The 19,441-nt window shown below is 50.3% G+C and overlaps 1 protein-coding gene across 13 annotated transcripts; it reads left to right on the top strand.

The window, feature by feature from the left end:
- The first annotated feature begins 4,596 nt into the window (after positions 1-4,596).
- TSKS (testis specific serine kinase substrate) lies at positions 4,597-18,412 on the top strand. Of its 13 annotated transcripts, none has more exons than XM_059152921.1 (11): positions 4,599-4,843; positions 5,243-5,468; positions 13,181-13,276; positions 13,446-13,529; positions 13,840-13,950; positions 14,496-14,782; positions 15,317-15,511; positions 15,956-16,129; positions 16,826-17,064; positions 17,979-18,135; positions 18,233-18,412. In XM_059152921.1, exons 1-11 carry the CDS (start codon positions 4,674-4,676, stop codon positions 18,387-18,389), a joined length of 1,896 nt encoding a protein of 631 aa, XP_059008904.1. In that variant the 5' UTR covers positions 4,599-4,673; the 3' UTR covers positions 18,390-18,412. The 13 variants fall into 13 exon arrangements, 11 of the variants coding, with proteins under 11 accessions (XP_059008904.1, XP_059008908.1, XP_059008907.1 ...); XM_059152925.1 differs by having other exon boundaries at positions 17,979-18,103; XM_059152924.1 differs by having other exon boundaries at positions 4,600-4,843; positions 16,826-16,961; positions 17,936-18,135.
- Positions 18,413-19,441: the final 1,029 nt, after the last annotated feature.

Genomic DNA, 19,441 nt, shown 5'->3' on the forward strand with positions numbered 1-19,441 from the left:
CCCAGCATAAACGCTCCAGTCACACTGGCCTCCTCTTGACCATTCAGACCCTCTGGACCCATTCCTACACCCCACAACCCACGCCTCCCCCAGCCTCACATCTCAGCTCAAGAGAGAACTGCTGGTTGTAGGGGAATTAAATTAGCACTCCCTGTCATTTTTTTTTTTTTAACACATTGTGCAGCATTTGAAGAAGTCTGTTACCGGGGCACCTGGGTGGCTTAGTTGGTTAAGCATCCAACTCTTGATTTCGGCTCAGGGTATGATCTCATGGTCATAAGATTGAGCCCCAACTTGGGCTCCACGTGATGAACAGGCTCTGCTTTAGATTTTCTCTCTCAGGGCACCTGGGTAGCTCAGTGGGTAAAAGCCTCTGCCTTCAGCTCAGGTCATGATCCCAGGCTGCTGGGATCAAGCCCGGCATATGGCTCTCTGCTCAGCAGGGAACCTGCTTCCTCCTCTCTCTCTGCCTGCCTCTCCGCCTACTTGTGATATCTGTCTGTCAAATGAATAAATAAAATCTTCCTTTCTTTTTTTTTTTTTTTAAGATTTTATTTATTCATTTGACAGAGAGAGATCACAAGAAGACGGAGAGGCAGGCAGAGAGAGAGAAAGGGAAGCAGGCTCCCCGCTGAGCAGAGAGCCCAATGCGGGACTCGATTCCAGGACCCTGAGATCATGACCTGAGCCGAAGGCAGCAGCTTAACACACTGAGCCACCCAGGCGCCCCTAAATAAAATCTTTCTTAAAAAATTAAAATATAAATAATAAAAATTAAATAAATAACATCTTTAAAAAAAAAAGATTTTCTCTCTCGCTCTTCCTCTGCCCCCCACCCTCATGCGCATGCGCTCTCACACTCAGAAAAAAGCCTATTACAGAAAATTTCAAATATACCCCAAATTGGGAGGGAATAATGCACCCCCATAGAGCCAGTTCCAACAATCCTGAATGTATGATCTTGCCTCTCATCTGTAACCCCTCCACTTCACTTCCTCACCTCCCACTAGATTACTTTTAAAGATTTTATTTTTAAGTACTCTCTACACCCAAAATGGGGCTTGAACTCACAACCCCAAGATCAAGAGTCACACATTCTGCCGACTGAGCCAGCCAGGCCCCCGTCCAACCCCCTACTGGATTATTTTAAAGCATTCTATCCATATCAGATCTTTTCGTGCCCATCACCAAGTTTCTACCCCAGTATTTTATTACGAAAATTTCTAAATATTCAGAGAGTTGAAACAATGGTAAGCGAACATGCATCTTGACCTCCTTCTGTTATTAACGTTGTATGCCACTTGATCTAGCTCATATCTCACCATCTGGCTTTCCCTCCCTCCTTCCATCATTTTGTGTTTTGATCTATACAAAATATGAGTTTCGGACATCAACGCAGTTCATCTAGGTTGTGGGTTGAGTTGTGTCCTAACATCATCCTGTCTCCATGTTTAAGTCCTAACCCACGGGACCTGTGAATTTGACTATTTGGACATAGAGTTCTTGCAGATGATTAAGTTAAGTTGAGGGAATTTGAATGGGCCCTAATCCAGGATGACGGTACCCTTATTTTTTTCTTAAGTTTATTTATTCATGCATTTAAGTAATCTCTACACTCAACATGGGGATCAAACTCACGACCCTGACATCAAGAGTTGCACGCTCCCCTGACTGAGCCATCTGGGCACCACACAACCGTGTCCTTTTTTTTCTCTTTTTTTTAAAAGATTTTACTTATTTAGGGACACCTGGGTGGCTCAGAGGGTTAACCGTCTGCCTTCCGCTTGGGTTCCCTGCTCCGCAGGAAGCCTGCTTCTCCCTGTCCCACTCCCCGTGCTTGTGTTCCTCTCTCGCTGTCTTTCTGTCAAATAAATAAAATCTGTTTTTCTTTTTTTTTTTTTAAATTTTATTTATTTATTTGACAGAGAGAGATCACAGTACACAGAGAGGCAGGCAGAGAGAGAGAGAGGGAAGCAGGCTCCCTGCTGAGCAGAGAGCCTGATGCGGGACTCCATCCCAGGACCCTGAGATCATGACCTGAGCCGAAGGCAGTGGCTTAACCCACTGAGCCACCCAGGCGCCCCTAAAATCTGTTTTTCAAAGATTTTATTTGTTTATTTGAGAGAGTGAGACCCCACAAGCAGGGGGAGGGGCACAGGGAGAAGCAGACTCCCTGCTAAACGTGGAGCCCAACACAGAACTCAGTCCCAGGACCCTGAAATCATGACCGGAGTCAAAGTCAAACACTTCACTGACCCAGGTGCCCCCATGACCATGTATTTAAAATGGAGGAGGCTTTGGGGCGCCTGGGTGGGTTAAAGCCTCTGCCTTCGGCTCAGGTCATGATCCCAGGGTCCTGGGATCGAGCCCCGCATTGGGCTCTCTTCTCCGCGGAAAGCCTGCTTCCCCCTTTCTCTCTCTGCCTGCCTCTCTGCCTACTTGTGATCTCTCTCTGTCAAATAAATAAAATCTTAAAAAAAAATGGAGGAGGCTTAGATACAGAGACAGATAATGTGAAGAACTAGGAGATGAACATCTACAAGCCAAGTCATAACTGAGCTACCAGAAGCGAGGAGAGAGGCTTGGACAGACCCTCCCTGCAGCCTCCAAAGGAAGCCACCCTGCGGACACCTTGATCTTGGACTCCTGGCCTTCAGAACCGGGAGACAGTAAATGTCTGCTGTTGAAGCCTCCTCAGTCTGTGATTCTTTGTTATGGCAGCTCCAGGAAACAGCTACAACCCCAAATTCTTCAAAATGCCTGTCATTGACTATAGTTCAATGTCTGTTGAGTTTCTTTTTCTTTTTTTTCTAAGACTTTATTTATTTATTTGACAGAGAGAGAGAGATCACAAGTAGGCAGAGAGGCAGGCAGAGAGAGAGGGGGAAGCAGGTTTCCTGCTGAGCAGAGAACCCGATGCAGGGCTTGATCCCAGGACCCTGAGATCATGACCTGAACCGAAGGCAGAGGCTCAACCCATTGAGCCACCCAGGCGTCCCGAGTTTCTTTTTTTAATAGGCAAGAGCCACATGCAACAAAAGGCTCGCATCCAAGTTCGCAGATGGAGGGGCCTCCACCAGCATAGGCACCACCATCTCCTCATGCTGATTCTCATATCACTTACAGACATCTGGTAGTTTGGTTTGTTTTGGCCTGTTGCCTGCCTGCCCCACCCCCAACCCGAAATGTTGACTGACTCCTGCAGCACTGGGACTCAGTCCTCATTCACCACGGTCTCCCAGATCCCACAAAGTGCCAAGTCTAGGAAACTGCATGAAGAATCAAGTATGAATGGCGGGCTAGGGGTTGGGTGACTCCACAGTCTCAAGGGAAGGGAAGCTGAACCCCTCCCAAGAACCAGTGGCCCCGGAGCGCCTGGGTGGCTCAGTGGGTTAAAGCCTCTGCCTTCGGCTCAGGTCATGATCTCAGGGTCCTGGAATTGAGCCCCACATCGGGCTCTCTGCTCAGTGGGGAGCCTGCTTTCACTTCTCTCTCTCTGCCTGCCTTTCTGCCTACTTGTGATCTCTGCCTGTCAAATAAATAAATAAATAAATCTTAAAAAAAAAAAAAAAAAAAACAACCAGTGGGCCCATCCAGACAAGAATAAATAAATCCAGGGCACCTGGGTGGCTCAGTCGGTTAAGTGGCTGCCTTGGCTCGGGTCATGATCCCAGGGTCCTGGGATCGAGCCCCTCATCAGGCTCTCTGCTCAGCGGGCAGTCTGCTTCTCCCTCTCCCTCTGCCTGCTGCTCTGCCTACTTGTACTCTCTATCTGTCAAATAAATAAATAAAATCTCAAAACAAAAAAAAAGAATAAATCCATTGCCATTCTAATGGAAGGGACTTATTTGGTAGAACTAGAAGGTGTTCAGGGCCCCTGGGTGGCTCAGTAAGTTAAGTCTCTGCCTTCGGCTCAGGTCATGATTCCAGAGTCTTGAGATGGAGCCCCATGTCGTGTTTTCTGCTCAGTGGGGAGTCTGCTTTTCCCTCTCCCTCTGCCTGGCACTCCCCCTGTTTGCAGGCTCTCTCTCTCTGTCAAATAATTAAATAAATAAAATATATATATATATTTTTTAAAAGGGGGCTGCCTGGGTGTCTCAGTGGGTTAAGCCTCTGCCTTCGGCTCAGTTCATGATCTCAGGGTCCTGGGATCAAGCCCTGCATCAGGCTCTCTGCTCAGCAGGGAGCCTTCTTCCCCCCTTGTGATCTCTGTCAAATATATAAGATCTTTTTTTTTAAGATTTTATGTATTTGACAGAGAGAGAGAGAGAGAGATCACAAGTAGGCAGAGAGGCAGGCAGAAAGGGGGGGGCGGGGATCGGGCTCCCTGCTGAGTAGAGAGCCCAATGCAGGGCTCGATCCCAGGACCTGAGATCATGACCTGAGCCAAAGGCAGAGGCTTAACCCACTGAGCCACCCAGGCACTCCATAAATAAAACCTTAAAAAAAATAAATAAACAACTACAAGAAGACAAGGAATGGTTCACAGAAACTCCCTGGGGAACATGCTAGCCAGTACCTTTCTCTACTCCTATGCACCCCCTTTACTGGGGCCCAGTGGTTGGGTCCTTTATGAGGCAGGCTGTGGGGACAGGGACTCTGAGGGTCCCTGCTCAGAGTAGGTGGAGAGTCTCAGAGGAAGGAGCCCCTGGGAGCAGGGCCCCCCACACGCCATGGCGAGCGTGGTGGTGAAGACAATCTGGCAGTCCAAAGAGATCCATGAGGCTGGGGACCCCCCTGCGGGGGTCGAGAGCCGCTCCCAGGTGGTCCCTGAGGCTCCTGGGGGGGTAACCACCTCGGCCAAGGGGATCACGAAGAAAAAGAAGGCCGTGTCGTTCCACGGGTGGGTTTGTCGCACCCTGTCGGGGACGGTCCTAGCGCCCAGCAATGCCTCCAACAGAGCACGAGTCCCACCGTGGGTGCTGGAGGAAGGGGAGGTGGAGCAGAGAAGGGGGCAGAGGAGGGGCAGACAAGGGGATGGGGATAGTGGCAGGGTTTGGGAGGCAGAGATGAAGAAGGCAGAGGGGATGAAAGGAGGAAGGAAAAGGTCAGCGGGGAAGGAAAAACTCAGGAGAAGGAGGGAGGACTAACGGATGGAGAAGGAAGTGGGGGCAGAGGAGGAAGAAGAAAGTGGGTGGTGAGGTGGGAGTCAGAGAGAGCAGGGGTGTGGAGACAGGGAGGCGGGAGGGGCCCAACCCACTGGGGCTGCACCTAGAGCCCCCTGCCCGCTTCTCCTCCCCAGGGTGGAGCCCCGGATGTCCCACGAGCCAATGCACTGGTGCCTGAACCTCAAACGGTCCTCGGCCTGCACCAATGTGTCACTGCTCAACCTGGCTGCCATGGAGCCCACGGACTCCTCGGGGACAGACTCAACCACGGATGACAGTGGCCCGCTTGCGCTGCCGGTGCCACCCGCCTCCCCCACCCAACCCTGGGCTTCAGATGACCCAGACATCACGGAAATACTGGTGAGGGGCTCTGGCTGGGCACAACGAGCGCCTTCACCCTGGGGGCAGGCAAATACTGGGGGTGGGGGGTGGGGTCTTCTCAACTTGGAATGAGAAGGTTCTGATGACCCTCGAGGCCCAGAGAAACTCCCTTCTCCTCCCGGAATGGCCAGCCATGACTCAGTTCCATCCTGGGTGGAATGATGCTTGTTGCCTAGGAATCAGACTTTAGTTCATCCACTCATCTCCACATGTCCTGGGTGAGGCTGGAGTCAGAGATGGGAGTTAGGCCAGGTTCCTGAACTTGGGGAGCTTCTGGTCTGGTGGGGGCAGGGACAGAGACAGACTGGGGTGAAAATTTTCCATAATGGAGATAACACTGGGTATCCCAGAGAAGGGCCACTCAAACCAGGCTGGGAAAATCAGAGAGTGCTTCCTGGAGGAGGCAGTGCTGGGCCTGGGCTTTAACGGTGTAGTAGGAGTTCTCTAAGAGGATTACCTAAGCATCTGAAGCAAAACTGGGAGGTGAGCAAGAGCCAGGGGGAATTTAGACAATTCCTGGCTAGAGCATGGAGTGCTATGGTTTGGCCCTTTAACTTCCCTGTCAACCTCTACCCCGGCCAGGCTTCCACTGGGCCAGGCCCAGAACTGGACTTGACACTGACTCTGAGAATTGCATGAATAACAACCATGGTCATAATGATGCCAATAAGATTCAGCAGCACTTACTGAGCACTTTCTATGTCCCAGGAGCCCCAGTTTCCCTATCCGCAATGTAGAAATGCACGTGTTGGTTCTTCCAAATATGTCTTGAACACCTACGATGCGCCAGGCCCTGGCATAGGAAGCTGAGCAAGATGGAGTTCTGGGCGTGACCACACCCACTTCATGAGCTCGTCATGACAATGAAGCAAGGCTCCTTCATGGAGAGTGTTTATTTAGCACAGTAGCTGGCTGTGAGCCTAGAAGTATTGCTTATGATTATTTGTCCCCATTTCCCAGATGAAGATATTGAAGAAGGAAAGGTCAAATAGCACAGCCAAGGTCACGCAGCTTGTAAGGAGTAGAGGCAGTCTGAGGAGTTGAGGGGACACCCTGCATGCATTGATGGGGCAGCAGAGGTCACTGTGGGAGCCCTAAAGAGGGTGGCCTTGGCCCAGTTGGCCATGACCGAGGGAGGCTTTCCCGAAAAGGCAATACATAAGCTCGATCTTGGGCATTCCCAAAGCCGAAGACGGAATGGTGTTCTAGCTGGCTGGCACAGTTAAGTGCAAAAAGGACAGGGGTTTGAAAGAGCCCAGAGAAGAGGAGAAACTACAAACTGGTCTTTGGGGCTGGAGTGTGGTGTGTGAGAGAGATAAGGCTAGAGTGGGGAAGACAGAGGCCACACAGGCTGAGAAACGTGGGTGCATTGCCTGGGGCAATGGGGAGCCATTGAAGGTTCCTGGATAGGGGGAGAGGAACAGTTCGGGAGTTTGGACTCCAGTCCCATTTACTGAGCACCCACTATATGCCAGGCACTGTGGTGGGGTTTCCTTTTCTTCACTTAGAAGTTCTGCCAGGGAACTGGTTAATTACCAATTTAAAGAAGAAAACAAAAATAACAGATACAGAGAGGTGAAGTGATCTTTGCAAGGTAGGAGAGCCTGTAAGAGTCAGGGCCAGGACCAGAAGCCAGGTGATGTGAGAGCAAAGGTCCTTTCTTTCCCTAGAAGACTCTTCTGCAGCTGGTGTGGGGATGTTTGGAAGGCGGAGGCTGGAGGCGGGGAGGCGGGACAGGAGGCTGGGCTAGGTTCCAGGAGAGAAGGGCCAGATGGAGAGAAGAGAACTGGGCAGAGAGACATCTCCCCCGGCCAGAACAGTGTCCTCCCTCCGTGTGAACATTGCTCAGACTGCATCTGCAGAGGTCTGCCTCCCACCAGAGCGATTTGAGTTATGTCCCCCCGTGGATCGTGACACCCAGGGGAGAGCTCGCTGTGGGGCTTCAGGGATGCCTCAGCCTCCAAGGGGGTTGAGGTTCCTTCTCTGTGAAATGGAAAAGTAATGATGGCCAACACCCAGGGGTATGTGCAGAGCAGCGGGGGAGCGTGGACAGCAAGAGCACATCCTGGCACTTGGCATCTGGACCACATCAGGAGAGAATGCTGGAGACAGGCAGAGAGGAGGGAGTGGAAAACCAGCAAGAGGGGGAGAGAGACCCAGGAAGGGGGACAGAGACCAGAGGGAAGGGGCAGAGATCCAGGGAGGGGACACAGAGATCCAGAGAGCAGGGACAAAGACTCAGAGAGATGGGGGTGGGGGAGGGGGAACAGAGATCCAGAAAGACATGGGACAGAGAACTAGAGAGAAGGAAGATAATTGGATGCCTGGGGACCATGGTTGAGATGACAGATCCCAGACTGGACAGAGAACAGCAGAACACGAAGTAGGCAGCTTTGGCTCCTGTCTTAAGCTTTGACAGATTTATGAGGACAGAGGACGAACTGAGATGGTGGTATTGCTTTTTGAGAAGGTCAGTGAATCAAAGCAAAGATGCACAGGGGAGGGCTTGTGACCTTTGCTTGGGACTTGTCTTGCTGCCTGCAGAATCCCTGGAGGCTGCTGGGAGATCTTGGCACTAAGCCTCTTCCTGGTAATTCCTCCCCTGCTGTGATTATTTTTAACAACTCTGGCACTAATCACTGAGCTTGCCTTATCGATCATACCATTTTAAAAAAAATATTTTATTTATTTGACAGAGATCACAAGTAGGCAGAGAGGCAGGCGGGGCAGGTGGGGGGTGGGAAGCAGGCTCCATGCTGAGCAGAGGGCCCCACGTGGGGCTTGATCCTAGGACCCTGGGATCCTGACCCAAGCCAAAGGCAGAGGCTTTAACCCACTGAGCTACCCAGGTGCCCCTCGATCATACCATCTTGTTGACCCTTCCTCACTGCCACCTGAACCAAAGTAACATCATTCCCATTTTATGAGAAAGGAAACTGAAGCAGGCTCAGAGTGGAGCTTAAATCGCTGACTTACAGCCTACAGATGGTCATGGAGGGATCTGTCCCCATCTCTGGCTCCCCCCGCCACCATCATGCCACTCACTTCTCAGCCATAGCTGACAGGCTCTGCCTTCACCGCCTCCTGATCTGCTCTCAGGGAAGCTGCAACTCACCTCCAGGGACCCAAACTGACCCTTGTCAAGAAGTATTGACCATGAGCCTTTCTGAGCCAGCCTGTGTTCCTCCCAACAGCAGCCCTGGGAGGGTAGCTATTAGCCGGTTCTCCATGTGACAGGGAGGGTAATAGGCACAGAGCCGTGAAGTCCCCCACTAAGGTCCTACAACTACTAAGTGAGAGAACTGAGTTGACCCCAGGACCTGCATTTCTTGTTTCCCAGAATGGCAACAGGAAACCCAAGACCTTCTGGGTCTTTGGTTCAAAATATCACTTTGTGTCTTGGTTATCTATCACCGTGAAACAAATCATCCCCAAACTTCAACCAACCAACTGGAATGGCTTAGCTGGGTGGTTTTGGCTCAGGATCCCTCAGGAGGCTGGAGTCAAACTTTCAACAGGGGCTGCAGTCATCTGAAGGTTTGACTGGGGCTGGAGGTTCACATCCACATTCACATGGCTCTTAGTGGGAGACTCACTTCCTGGCCCCATGGGCCTCTTCAAGTGGCTGCCTATGACATGGCAGCTACTCCCCAGAGCAAGAGAGAGCAAGCAGGAAGCCATGATTCCTTTCATGAACTTGTCTCTTAAATCACACACCATCACTTCTGATTCTGTTTACCAGGTGTGAGAGTCACCAAGTCCAGCTTACACTCAAGTCAGGGGGAATAAGGCTTCTCATTTTAAAGGGATGTCAAGGAATCCATGGACATATTTCAGAACAAGGTATTTTGTACAAGGCACTCATCAGGACCAGGAAGTTCCCTTCTATTTCTAGTCGATGAGTATTTTTATTATGAAAGAAGGTCAGATTTGGTCAAATGCTTTTCCTATTGACACAACCATGTGTGTTTTCTCCTTTTATTCTATTAACAGTATCTATTACACTGGTTTTCATATGGATTTAAAAATTTATTTTCGTACGTTAACCAAACTTGCATTCATAGGAAAAATCCTACTTGGTCATGGGTAAATTCTTGTTTTTATGCTGCTAGATTTGGTTTGCTAGTTTTTTGTTAAGGATTGTGGCTGTATTCAGAAGGGATATTGAGTTCTAGTTCTATTTTCTTGGAATGTCTTTGGTTCTGGTACTAGGGTAACATTGGCCAGACAGAATGAGTTAGGAACTGCTCCCTCCTCTTCTATTTTTGTTTTTGAAGAGTTGGAGTTCCGCTGGTAGCAGTTATTTCCTAAATAACTGGCAGAATTCACTGGTGAAGTCATCTGATACTGGGCTTTTCTTCGTTGGAACTAATTCAATTTCTTCATTTCTTAAGGGTCTATTCAGATGTCCTATTTCTTTCTGAATCACTTTTAAAAAATTTTTTTTAAGATTTTATTTATTTATTTGACAAAGATCACAAGTAGGTAGAGAGGCAGGTGGAGAGAGAGGAGGAAGCAGGCTCCCTGCCGAGCAGAGAGCCCGATGTGGGGCTTGATCCCATGACCCTAAGATCATGACCTAAGCCAAAGGCCGAGCCACCCAGGTGCCCTTTTTTTGAATCACTTTTGATAATTTGTGTTTCTAGGAATTTCCCTATTTCATCAAAATGATCAAATTTGATGGCACACAAGTGTTCATAGTATTTCCTTTTTAAAAAAATATTTTGGGGGCATCTGGGTGGCTCAGTTGCTTGAGCAACTGCCTTCAGCTCAGGTCATGATCCTGGAGTCCCGGGATCGAGTTCTGCATCGGGCTCCCTGCTCAGTGGAGGCTCTGCTTCTCCCTCTGACCTTCCCCCTCTCATGCTAGCTCTCTCTCATTCTCTCTCTCAAGTAAATAAATAAAATCTTAAATAAAATTATACAAAATATTTGGGGGTTCCTGGCTGGCTCAGTCAGCTAAGAGTTAATCCAACTCTTGATTCTGGCTCAGGTCATGATCTCAGGGTCATGGGGTCAAGCCCCACACATCGGGGTCCATGCTCAACATAGTCTGCTTGTCTCTCTCTCTCTTCTCCTCCTCCCACTTGCATGCTCTTTCTCTAAAATTCAACAAAAAAAGATAAAATAGTATTTTATTTTTAAGCAATATCTACATGCAATGTGGGGCTTGAACTCACAACCCTGAGATCAAGAGTTGCACACTCCATTGAGTGAGCCAGCCAGGGGCCCTGTTCATAGTATTCTCTTATAGTCCTTTCTTTTTCCCTAATCTTGGTAGCAATGTCCCCTCTTTCCTTCCTGATTTTAGCAATTTGAGTCTTCTCTTCCATGGCCAGTCTTGCTACAACAGATCTGTCAATTGTGTTGATCTTTTAAAAAAACCAACTTCCAGTTTTGCTGATTCCATCTTTCTCGATTTCAAAGTTTCTCACTTCAGTTTATTGCTTCCTTCTGCTAGTTTTGGGTTAGTCTTCCTCCTCTTCTTCTAGTTTCTTAAGGAGGAATGCTAGGTTATTGCCTCTGAGTTCTTTTTGGAAGGTTTTTGGACCTCTAAATTTCCCTCAAAGTACTGCTTTCATTGCATCCCATATGTTTTTTGGCTGTTGTGTTTTCACTTTTTCAACCCAAAGTGTTTTCTATTTTTTCTACTCATTGGTTCTTTATGAGTGTGTTTAGTTTCTATTCATTTGTTAGTTCCCCAAATTTCCTATGTATTGACTTTTTTTTTTTAAAGATTTTACTTATTTATTTGACAGACAGAGATCACAAGTAGGCAGAGAGGCAGGCAGAGAGAGAGAGAGAGAGGGAAGCAGGCTTCCTGCGGAGCAGAGAGCCCGATGCGGGGCTGGATCCCAGGACCCTGAGATCATGACCCGAGCCGAAGGCAGCAGCCCAAACCACTGAGCCACCCAGGCGCCCCGACTTTTTTTTTTTAAAAAAGCTTTTGGGGGGGGAGCAGAAGAAGAGGGAGAGAGAGAGAATCTTTTTTTTTTTTTTTAAGATTTATCTGAGAGAGAGAGAACGTGTGTGTGCGCGTGTAAACTGGCAGAGAGGCAGAGGGAGAGAATCTTCAAGTAGACTCCCCATTGAGTGCAGAGCCTGACAACAGGGCTCAATCTCACCCCTCGTGAGATTATGATCTAACACCAATCCAAGAGTTGGACACTTAACTGATTAAGCCACCCAGGTGCCACTTTTTCACGCCTTTCAAATCTCTGTTCAGTGCATATGAATTTATAATGGTTGTATCTTCTCAGATATCTGAGAAGTATCTACATACGGTATCTGTATCTTACAGATTTGGGCCGTTTTTTCCATTGTTTTTATGGAGGGGTGGAATTTTGGGGTTCCACTATTTTCCTTACGTCACCTTAATACCATATTTCTTTTCACGCCTGTTCTCCAGAGCAATCATTCCAGAAATGTGATCTTGTCCCTATCTTACAATGGAGGAAATTGTCCTCTCTTTTCTCTTCGTGTATTATTAATTCAGCAACCGTGAAGGAAACCAAAGTAACTGGCTAAAGTAAGATAGTTTATTTCTCATATAAAAGTCTCAACAAGCATAGCAGTCTTGCTCTTCAAATGCAGCAAGTTACAGGCTCCTGTGTTCTGGTGGTTCACAAATTAAATCACAAGTTTGGCTGCCATAACAAAAAGACACAAAATATCAGCGGTTAAACAAGATGGAAAATGTCATCTCTCATTTGTAAGTTGAGTACACAGGTTCCACAGTGCTGGGGATTCAGGCTTCTATCTTGTTGCATCCTCCAACTGGTCCAAGATGGTTGCTCAGCCATTAGCCATCAACTTTGCATTCCAGCCAGTAAGATGAGAGAATGCAGGACGTTTCCCCTCATCTCTTTTTAATAAAAGCATGACTTAGATATTGCCCTCATCATTGCTACTCACATCCCATTGGCAGAAACTTTGTCATATGGCCACATCTACTTGCAAGGGAGTCTGGGAAATGTAGTCTTTGGCTGGACAGACCCAAGCACGGCTGACTCCTCTGTAAACGTGAAAGCGCAGAGTGGATCCTGCCACATGCAGCAGTCTTGAGTCAAGTTTTGCTTGGCATGAGTCACAAAGCACTTTCTGGTGATATGAGGTGGCGATGATCAGAGGCTGCATGGTGTCATGGTTTAAAACAAAGGCTCGGGGTTTAAATTCCAAAGGGGCATCGCTTCTCTAAGCCTCATTTTCCTCACTTGCAAAATGGACCAAATAACCTCAAGAGGTGTGTCTTTGAGGGATAAAGGGAAAATGTGTGTGTGTAGCCTGGTGCACAGTGAGTGCGTATATCTCGAAAGTGGGTTCTCTTAAAATGTTTTTCCAGTCTTATTTATGTCTGTGGATCCCAGGGGCATTTGTCTCTGGTTGAGACCATTCTTCTCAATCAATTCCGAGTGCACCCCCTACCCCCCACTCCCTCCTGGATTCTACTTATTTTCCTTCCATCCCACCAAGCAGAAAATGAGTTCCTACCCCCCCCCCCGCCCCCCGGGGTTTTACAGAGCAGGAACACCAAGAATCAAAGAGGGGCAGCCCTGGCCCAAGGTCACACAGCCACTCCAGGGCAGAATCGAGGTGTAAACCTGGCCTCCTCCAAGTTCTGGACCTTTTTCTTGGGGTTGTGGTTTGCTTCAACACACCCACTGAGCTGTCTTCTCCCCTTCTTTCCCCAGAGTGGGGTCAACAGCGGATTGGTCCGTGCCAAAGACTCCATCACCAGCTTGAAGGAAAAGACCACCAGGGTCAACCAGCATGTGCAGACGCTGCAGGTGAGGGGACCCCCCCCAACACCTCTTCTTCCTCCACAGCCACATTCCCCTCTTATATAGCTCTCCTCCAACCCAGTGTACCACTGCCCAGGTTGGGATGTTTGAGGCTCAGAAGGGAAAGGACCTTCCACGGGGCCCTGGCTAACCTCTCCTCCCTTCTGTGTGCCAGAGTGAGTGTTCTGTGCTGAGTGAGAATCTAGAAAGAAGGCGGCAAGAAGCCGAAGAACTGGAAGGGTACTGTAGTCAACTCAAGGTGAGCAGCTGGGGGACAAGAGCAGGGTGAGGAGAAGGGAGGGGAAGTAGGAAGAGTGAGGGCGGGAAGGAATGTAAGGAGGCATGGAGTCATAGCCAGGAGCAAGGTGGAAGTGGACAAGTAGCCTGGGGGTGGGGGGGTCTAAGGAGGAAGCCATTCCTTAGGTCAAGGGGACCAGGGGTAAGGGACAGATCAAGGAGCAAAAGGCAGGCCTCCAGGAAGAAGCAGGTGTGTCTTGTCAGAGGGGTTGGAGCCTATATGAAACTAGCGAGGGTAGGGGTTGGAAGGCGGAACTGGAATGGGAAGGCAGGGCTCCCGCCCTGGTGTCCTGACCCAGGAGAACTGCCGGAAGGTGACCCGGTCGGTGGAAGATGCTGAAATAAAAACCAACGTCCTGAAGCAAAACTCTGCCCTGCTGGAGGTGAGGGGGGACATGGGGAAGAGGAGCAGAGGCACGAGGTACTTGAGGTAGACTTCAGGTGGGACTTCCCCCCCACCCCACCCCCAGTCCCACCACACTTGCTCCTTCATGTTCATGGTTATATTCCTCCATGCACAGTCACATTCCGTAGGGATTCGTGTGGGACTCTAGAGAGGAGGAATGCCTGTTCTGCTCAGATTCCCACTCACTTCCCAGCAAAATGTTGGAAAATCTTCAACTGTCCTTCCTAAACTAAAGGGACTGGAATTTGACACCACCGAGACCAGGAGTGGGGTGGAGGGCTGGATGGAGACAGAGAGGCAGGCAGTCAGGGGTTAAAGGGAGCTGGCCTCCAGCTAGGCTGCACATGGCACAAGCTTCCCTAATGGAAAGTCCACTTAGACTTGAAGCGGGACTTCCCGATATTCTATTCCACAACCATTTACTTTCCAATCTCGGAGGTTCCGTGGGCTGCTTTGCGGGTGGAGGTGGCCGTGGGAGGCAAGCGGTGGGACGCGGCAACCCTGCCTGCCTTCCCCACCCAGGAGAAGCTGCGCTTCCTCCAGCAGCAACTGCAGGATGAGACCCCGCGGAGGCAGGAGGCCGAGCTGCAGGAGCTGGAGCAAAAGCTGGACGCCGGCCTCTCTCGGCACGGCCTGGGCCCCGTCGCCCCGTCTCCTGGCTGCTCTGGCCCCCCAGGGAGCCCCGACGAACCCCCACGACCGCGCAGCATGGCCCCAGGCGGCTGGGGTATGGGGCCCCGGGCAGGGGAGGGCCCCATCATAAGCGAGCAGGAGCTGCAGAAGTTTTCTGCCGGCCTTGAGGAGCTGAGGTGAGTGAAAAAGGGGGGTTGGTGTGAAGCCTCAAGGAGCTAAAATGGGTGTGCCCAAGGGTGGAACCTCGAAGATCTTAGGGGACAGGGCCCAGGCAGTGGAGCCTTCAAGAACTTAGGAGGGAGTGCTTTGGGAACGGTGACCTGGAAAGGCCGGACTTTGAAGAACTGAGTTTGAGCCCTAGGGTTGGCAGAAAGGAGGTCCGCGTCTGATGAAGATAGGGTGGGCGGGTTTGGGTAGGGGACAAGTCGTTGGATATTCCAACTTCACGCGGACGAAGTTGGGGTGAGCGGTGCCTTAACGAAGCAATGTCTGCTGGAACTGATGTGGGGTAGGGGGCAAGACCAGGGAAGGGCCAGGGTACCAGATAGGGGGATAGAGGCAGGGTCCTGTAGGACATGGGAGGATTACAAAAGAGGAACAGGACAGGAGAATTTGGGGGCTGGATGGGTTCAGAGTCTGGGGCGGAGCAGCGCTGCTGGGCATGCGTCTAAACCTGAGCCTTGACCTGATCCTTACCTCTGCCTCTGCAGGAGGGAGGTGTCCTCGCTGACTGCCCGCTGGCATCAGGAGGAGGGGGCGGTGCAGGAGGCCCTGCGGCTGCTTGGAGGCCTGGGCGGCAGGCTCGACGGCTTCCTGGGCCAGTGGGAACGGGCGCAGCGTGAGCAGGCGCAGGCTGCGCGGGGCCTGCAGGAGCTGCGAGGCAGGGCGGACGAACTGTGCACCATGTAAGAACCAAGGCGCGTGAGCGTGGCTCGGGACGCTGGGCGCGGGGCGGGGCCTTAACCGAAAGGGATGAGCCAATCAGCTGGGGCCTAGCTGTAGAGACCATGGACTGGCAGGAGGAAGTTCTAATTAGAAGGTAAGGGGCGGGGGCGTGCTATACCCAATAAGGACTAAGGGGCGGGGCTAATTAGAGAAGGGTCGAGTTCCGTACCTAAAAAGGATGAGGGGAGGAGTTACGCCTGAAAGAGGAAAGCCCATTAGAGAACAGGGAGAACTTAAAACACAAAGGAAGGGCCAATCAGAGGCAAGAAGGGCGGGCGTGGTGGGGGTACTGCAGTCTAGACGGGAACAGAGGAGCTGGGCTGATAATAGGTGGACGGCGGAGAGGACAGGGCTGTTGGAGAGGCGACCTCGACCTCGCAGCGCTGGTTACTCTCACACCTCAGGGTGGAGCGATCAGCAGTGTCTGTGGCTTCACTGAGGAGCGACCTGGAGGGGCTGGGTCCAGTGAAACCTATTCTGGAGGAGCTGGGGCGGCAATTTCAGAGCTCTCGAAGAGGGTCTGACCTCTCCATGAACCTGGATCGGCCGCCCCAAGGCTCCTGTGCCCGCTGTGCCAGGTAAGGGGATGGGGCCGGCGGGGCCTGGTACATTCTGGGTCATGCTGAGGGCGGAACTTTGAAGGAGATGGGGCTCTGGCCAAGGGAGGGGAGGGGGCGGAGTTCACTTTAGGAGATAGGATATCCCGTGCATTTCAGGACAGGAAGTCCTACTGCGTTGCAGCAGCCAGACGTTCCCCCCTCCCTACAAAGTGAATTCAGTGTCTTGTGGAACACAAGTTTTGATACCTTTTGAGGATCCTGGATTTCCAGTGCATTGTGGGAAGGTTGGGATGTGGTACTTGGTGGGAGGCAGGGTTTCTCGGAGCATTGTGGGAAAGGTGAGACCTTGGTGCACTGCAGAACCAAGGGATACCATTCTTGGTCCGTATTGTGAAGTGACGGACTTCCAGCACAATGTAGGATCACATGTAACTAGTGCATTGTGGGAAATGTAGTGGTTTTGTTTTGTTTTATGAACCAAGGGCTGTCTGGTACCCTTTGGGAGTGGGAATCCCCAGGCATTGTAGGAACTACTCACATAGTGAAAACAAAGGAGACCTGATGCACTGTAGGTTGGCCCCAGAGCATGGAGGAAGGTCACATGGGTGTCTAGTGTTGGCAAGATCTGGGTGGAGGTGGGGAGGCTGGGCAAGGGGCATCTGGGAATGGAGCTGGTACTAGACTTCTTACACCTGGTGACTGCCCCTCTCTCAGCCAGGGGTCGCAGCTGTCGTCAGAATCCCTGCAGCAGCTGCTGGAGCGAGCACTGACCCCACTAGTGGATGAGGTGAAGCAGAGGGGCCTGGCTCCCGCCTGCCCCAGCTGCCAGAGGCTACACAAGAAGATTCTGGTACCAGGAACCATAGGCCATCATGGCCCACTTTTCTGTCAGGGGAGCGGGAGGGGAGCCCTGGATACAAGGATACTGTTGGTGTATGGCAGGACAGGAAGCAGTAAGCTATGGGCAGCAGGTGTTGGGGAAACACTTGGCCCTGATGCATGGGGTCAGGGGAGGGGGAGGCAGTCTGGTGGTAAGTCATAGGTCAGTCACTATGGAACCCAAAGCATGATGACACACTGGATGTGGGGTGCAGGACACAGACACCAGACTGTAGCTTCATAAAATACAAGCCTGATTTTCTACAGACCTTAAGAGAGGCAATACAGGCTCACTGAGGTTAGACAGGGGACCCAGCGAACAGAGATCACTGGAAGCGAATGCATTATGAGAAGTGGAACTAGAGCTTGCGCCCAGGAACTGATGGGACTTGAGGCCTGTGTACATTCAGAAATCTAGATATCTAATGAATTATGGGATACTGGCCTCATGTATGACAGGGTACAGGTCCGCAATGAGTGAGACAGACATTGATGTGGCAGAGCTGTAGGACTGATCCACAATGGGACATGGCACCTGGGACATTGGGGAATATGAGGAACCAGGGTTCCAAGGACTATGACTATAACTGAGATGCTGGTCAAATAGATAAAGAGAGGTGGGCTCTTCTGAATTAGGGGATGCAGAAGTTTGCCACATGATGGTATACCGGGGCCCAGACACATATCCAGTGCATGACGGTTCCTGGGCATTAGGCGATAGTATGTTAGGTGCTCAGTTAGTGCTTTCCAGGACATGGGGATCCAGTACACTAAGGCACAGACAGTCGGTTAGCACATGATGGGAATTTGGAAAGCCCAGCACACTGTGGGATGCTTGGGTCAGTTTCAGGCCCAGAGTATGATGGGATGCCCAGTGGGAGGAATGTGGGCCCCTGGGCCCCATGCCCCCTGCCCTCCACGATCCAGCTCCCCCTCCACCCCCAGCCCAGTCCGGCAAGCCCAGCTGCGCCTACACTCCTCTCCCCAGGAGCTGGAGCGCCAGGCCTTGGCCAAACACGTCAGGGCAGAGGCCCTGAGCTCCACCCTTCGGCTGGCCCAAGACGAAGCCTTGCGGGCCAAGAACCTGCTGCTGACGGACAAGATGAAGCCGGAGTGAGGAAGGAGGCTGAGGGCATGGGAGGAGGGTGAGGTCTTGGGGAATGGGCCTGAATCACCCTCCTCACTGCAGTCCTGTGGCATCTGGCCTTGACAGCACCAGCTCCCCACCCTCTGTCATTACAGGGAGAAGGTGGCCACTCTAGATTATCTACACTTGAAGATGTGCTCCCTCCACGATCAACTCAGCAACCTGCCACTTGAGGGGTCCACAGGGACAATGGGGGGAGGAAGTGGGGGGACAACCCCCCCAAAACGTGGGGGCCCAACCCCAGAACAATAAATGGCCTCTCATGCCGGCATGAATTCTGTCTCGTTTTTGGCACCAGAAGGGGGCTGGGAAAGTGCACACATCCCAAGCACTAGCCTCTGCTCACTATGACTTGATCCTTGGCCAGTGGGGTGTCCTGGTTTCTACAGAGGAGCTGATGATGGTACAGTTCTTTGACGAGTCAAGAAGGGGGAAGAAATAAAGTTTTGCAGTAGAGTTTGGGTCTGTCAATCTAAATGTTTTTAGAGTAATTTTTTATATTTATAAATTTATGTAATTATACAATTAATATAATTTATAAATTATATAAATTTATAAATCTATAAATTTATAATCTATTTATAAATCTAGAGTGATTTTTTATATTTATAAATTTATATAATTATACAATTATATAAAATATAAATTTATAAATCTATACATTATTACATATATACTATTCATATATATTATGTATTAAATTATATTATAAATTATTAAATTTGTAAGTGATATAAAGTTTAAGTAACCTCTATACCCAACATGGGGCTTAAACTCACAACCCCAAGATCAAGAGGCACATGCTTTCGGGACCGCTGGGTGGTGCACTAAGTAAAGCGTCCAACTCTTGGTTTCGGCTCAGTTCGAGATCTCAGAGTCATGGGATCAAGCACCACGTTCAGCACAGTCTGCTTGAGATCCTCTCTCCCTCTCCCTCTACCCCTCTTACTCATGCTCTCTCTCTCTAAAATTTTTTTTTTAAAGCCACATGCTCTACTGACTGAGCCAGTCAGATGCTCCTAGAATGATTTTTTTTTTAACCAGCTAATTATATTGTCTATTGGTGGGTAAAAAATTATCCCTCCCCAAACTTAATGGCAAAGACAATAAACATATATTATCTCACACAATTTCTGAGGGTCAGGAATCTGGGAGCAGCTTAGCTGGACAGTTTGGGCTCAGGCTCCTTACAAGGCAGTCAGAGGCTCAGCTAAGCTGGGGCTGCAGTCATGTGGAGAAGACTTGACTGCGGCTGGAAGTGGTACTTTCAAGATGGCACCCTCACGGGGCCCTTAGTTTCTCAC

Source organism: Mustela lutreola, chromosome 16 (genome assembly GCF_030435805.1).
Source record: "Mustela lutreola isolate mMusLut2 chromosome 16, mMusLut2.pri, whole genome shotgun sequence".
Classification (NCBI taxonomy): Eukaryota; Metazoa; Chordata; class Mammalia; order Carnivora; family Mustelidae; genus Mustela; species Mustela lutreola.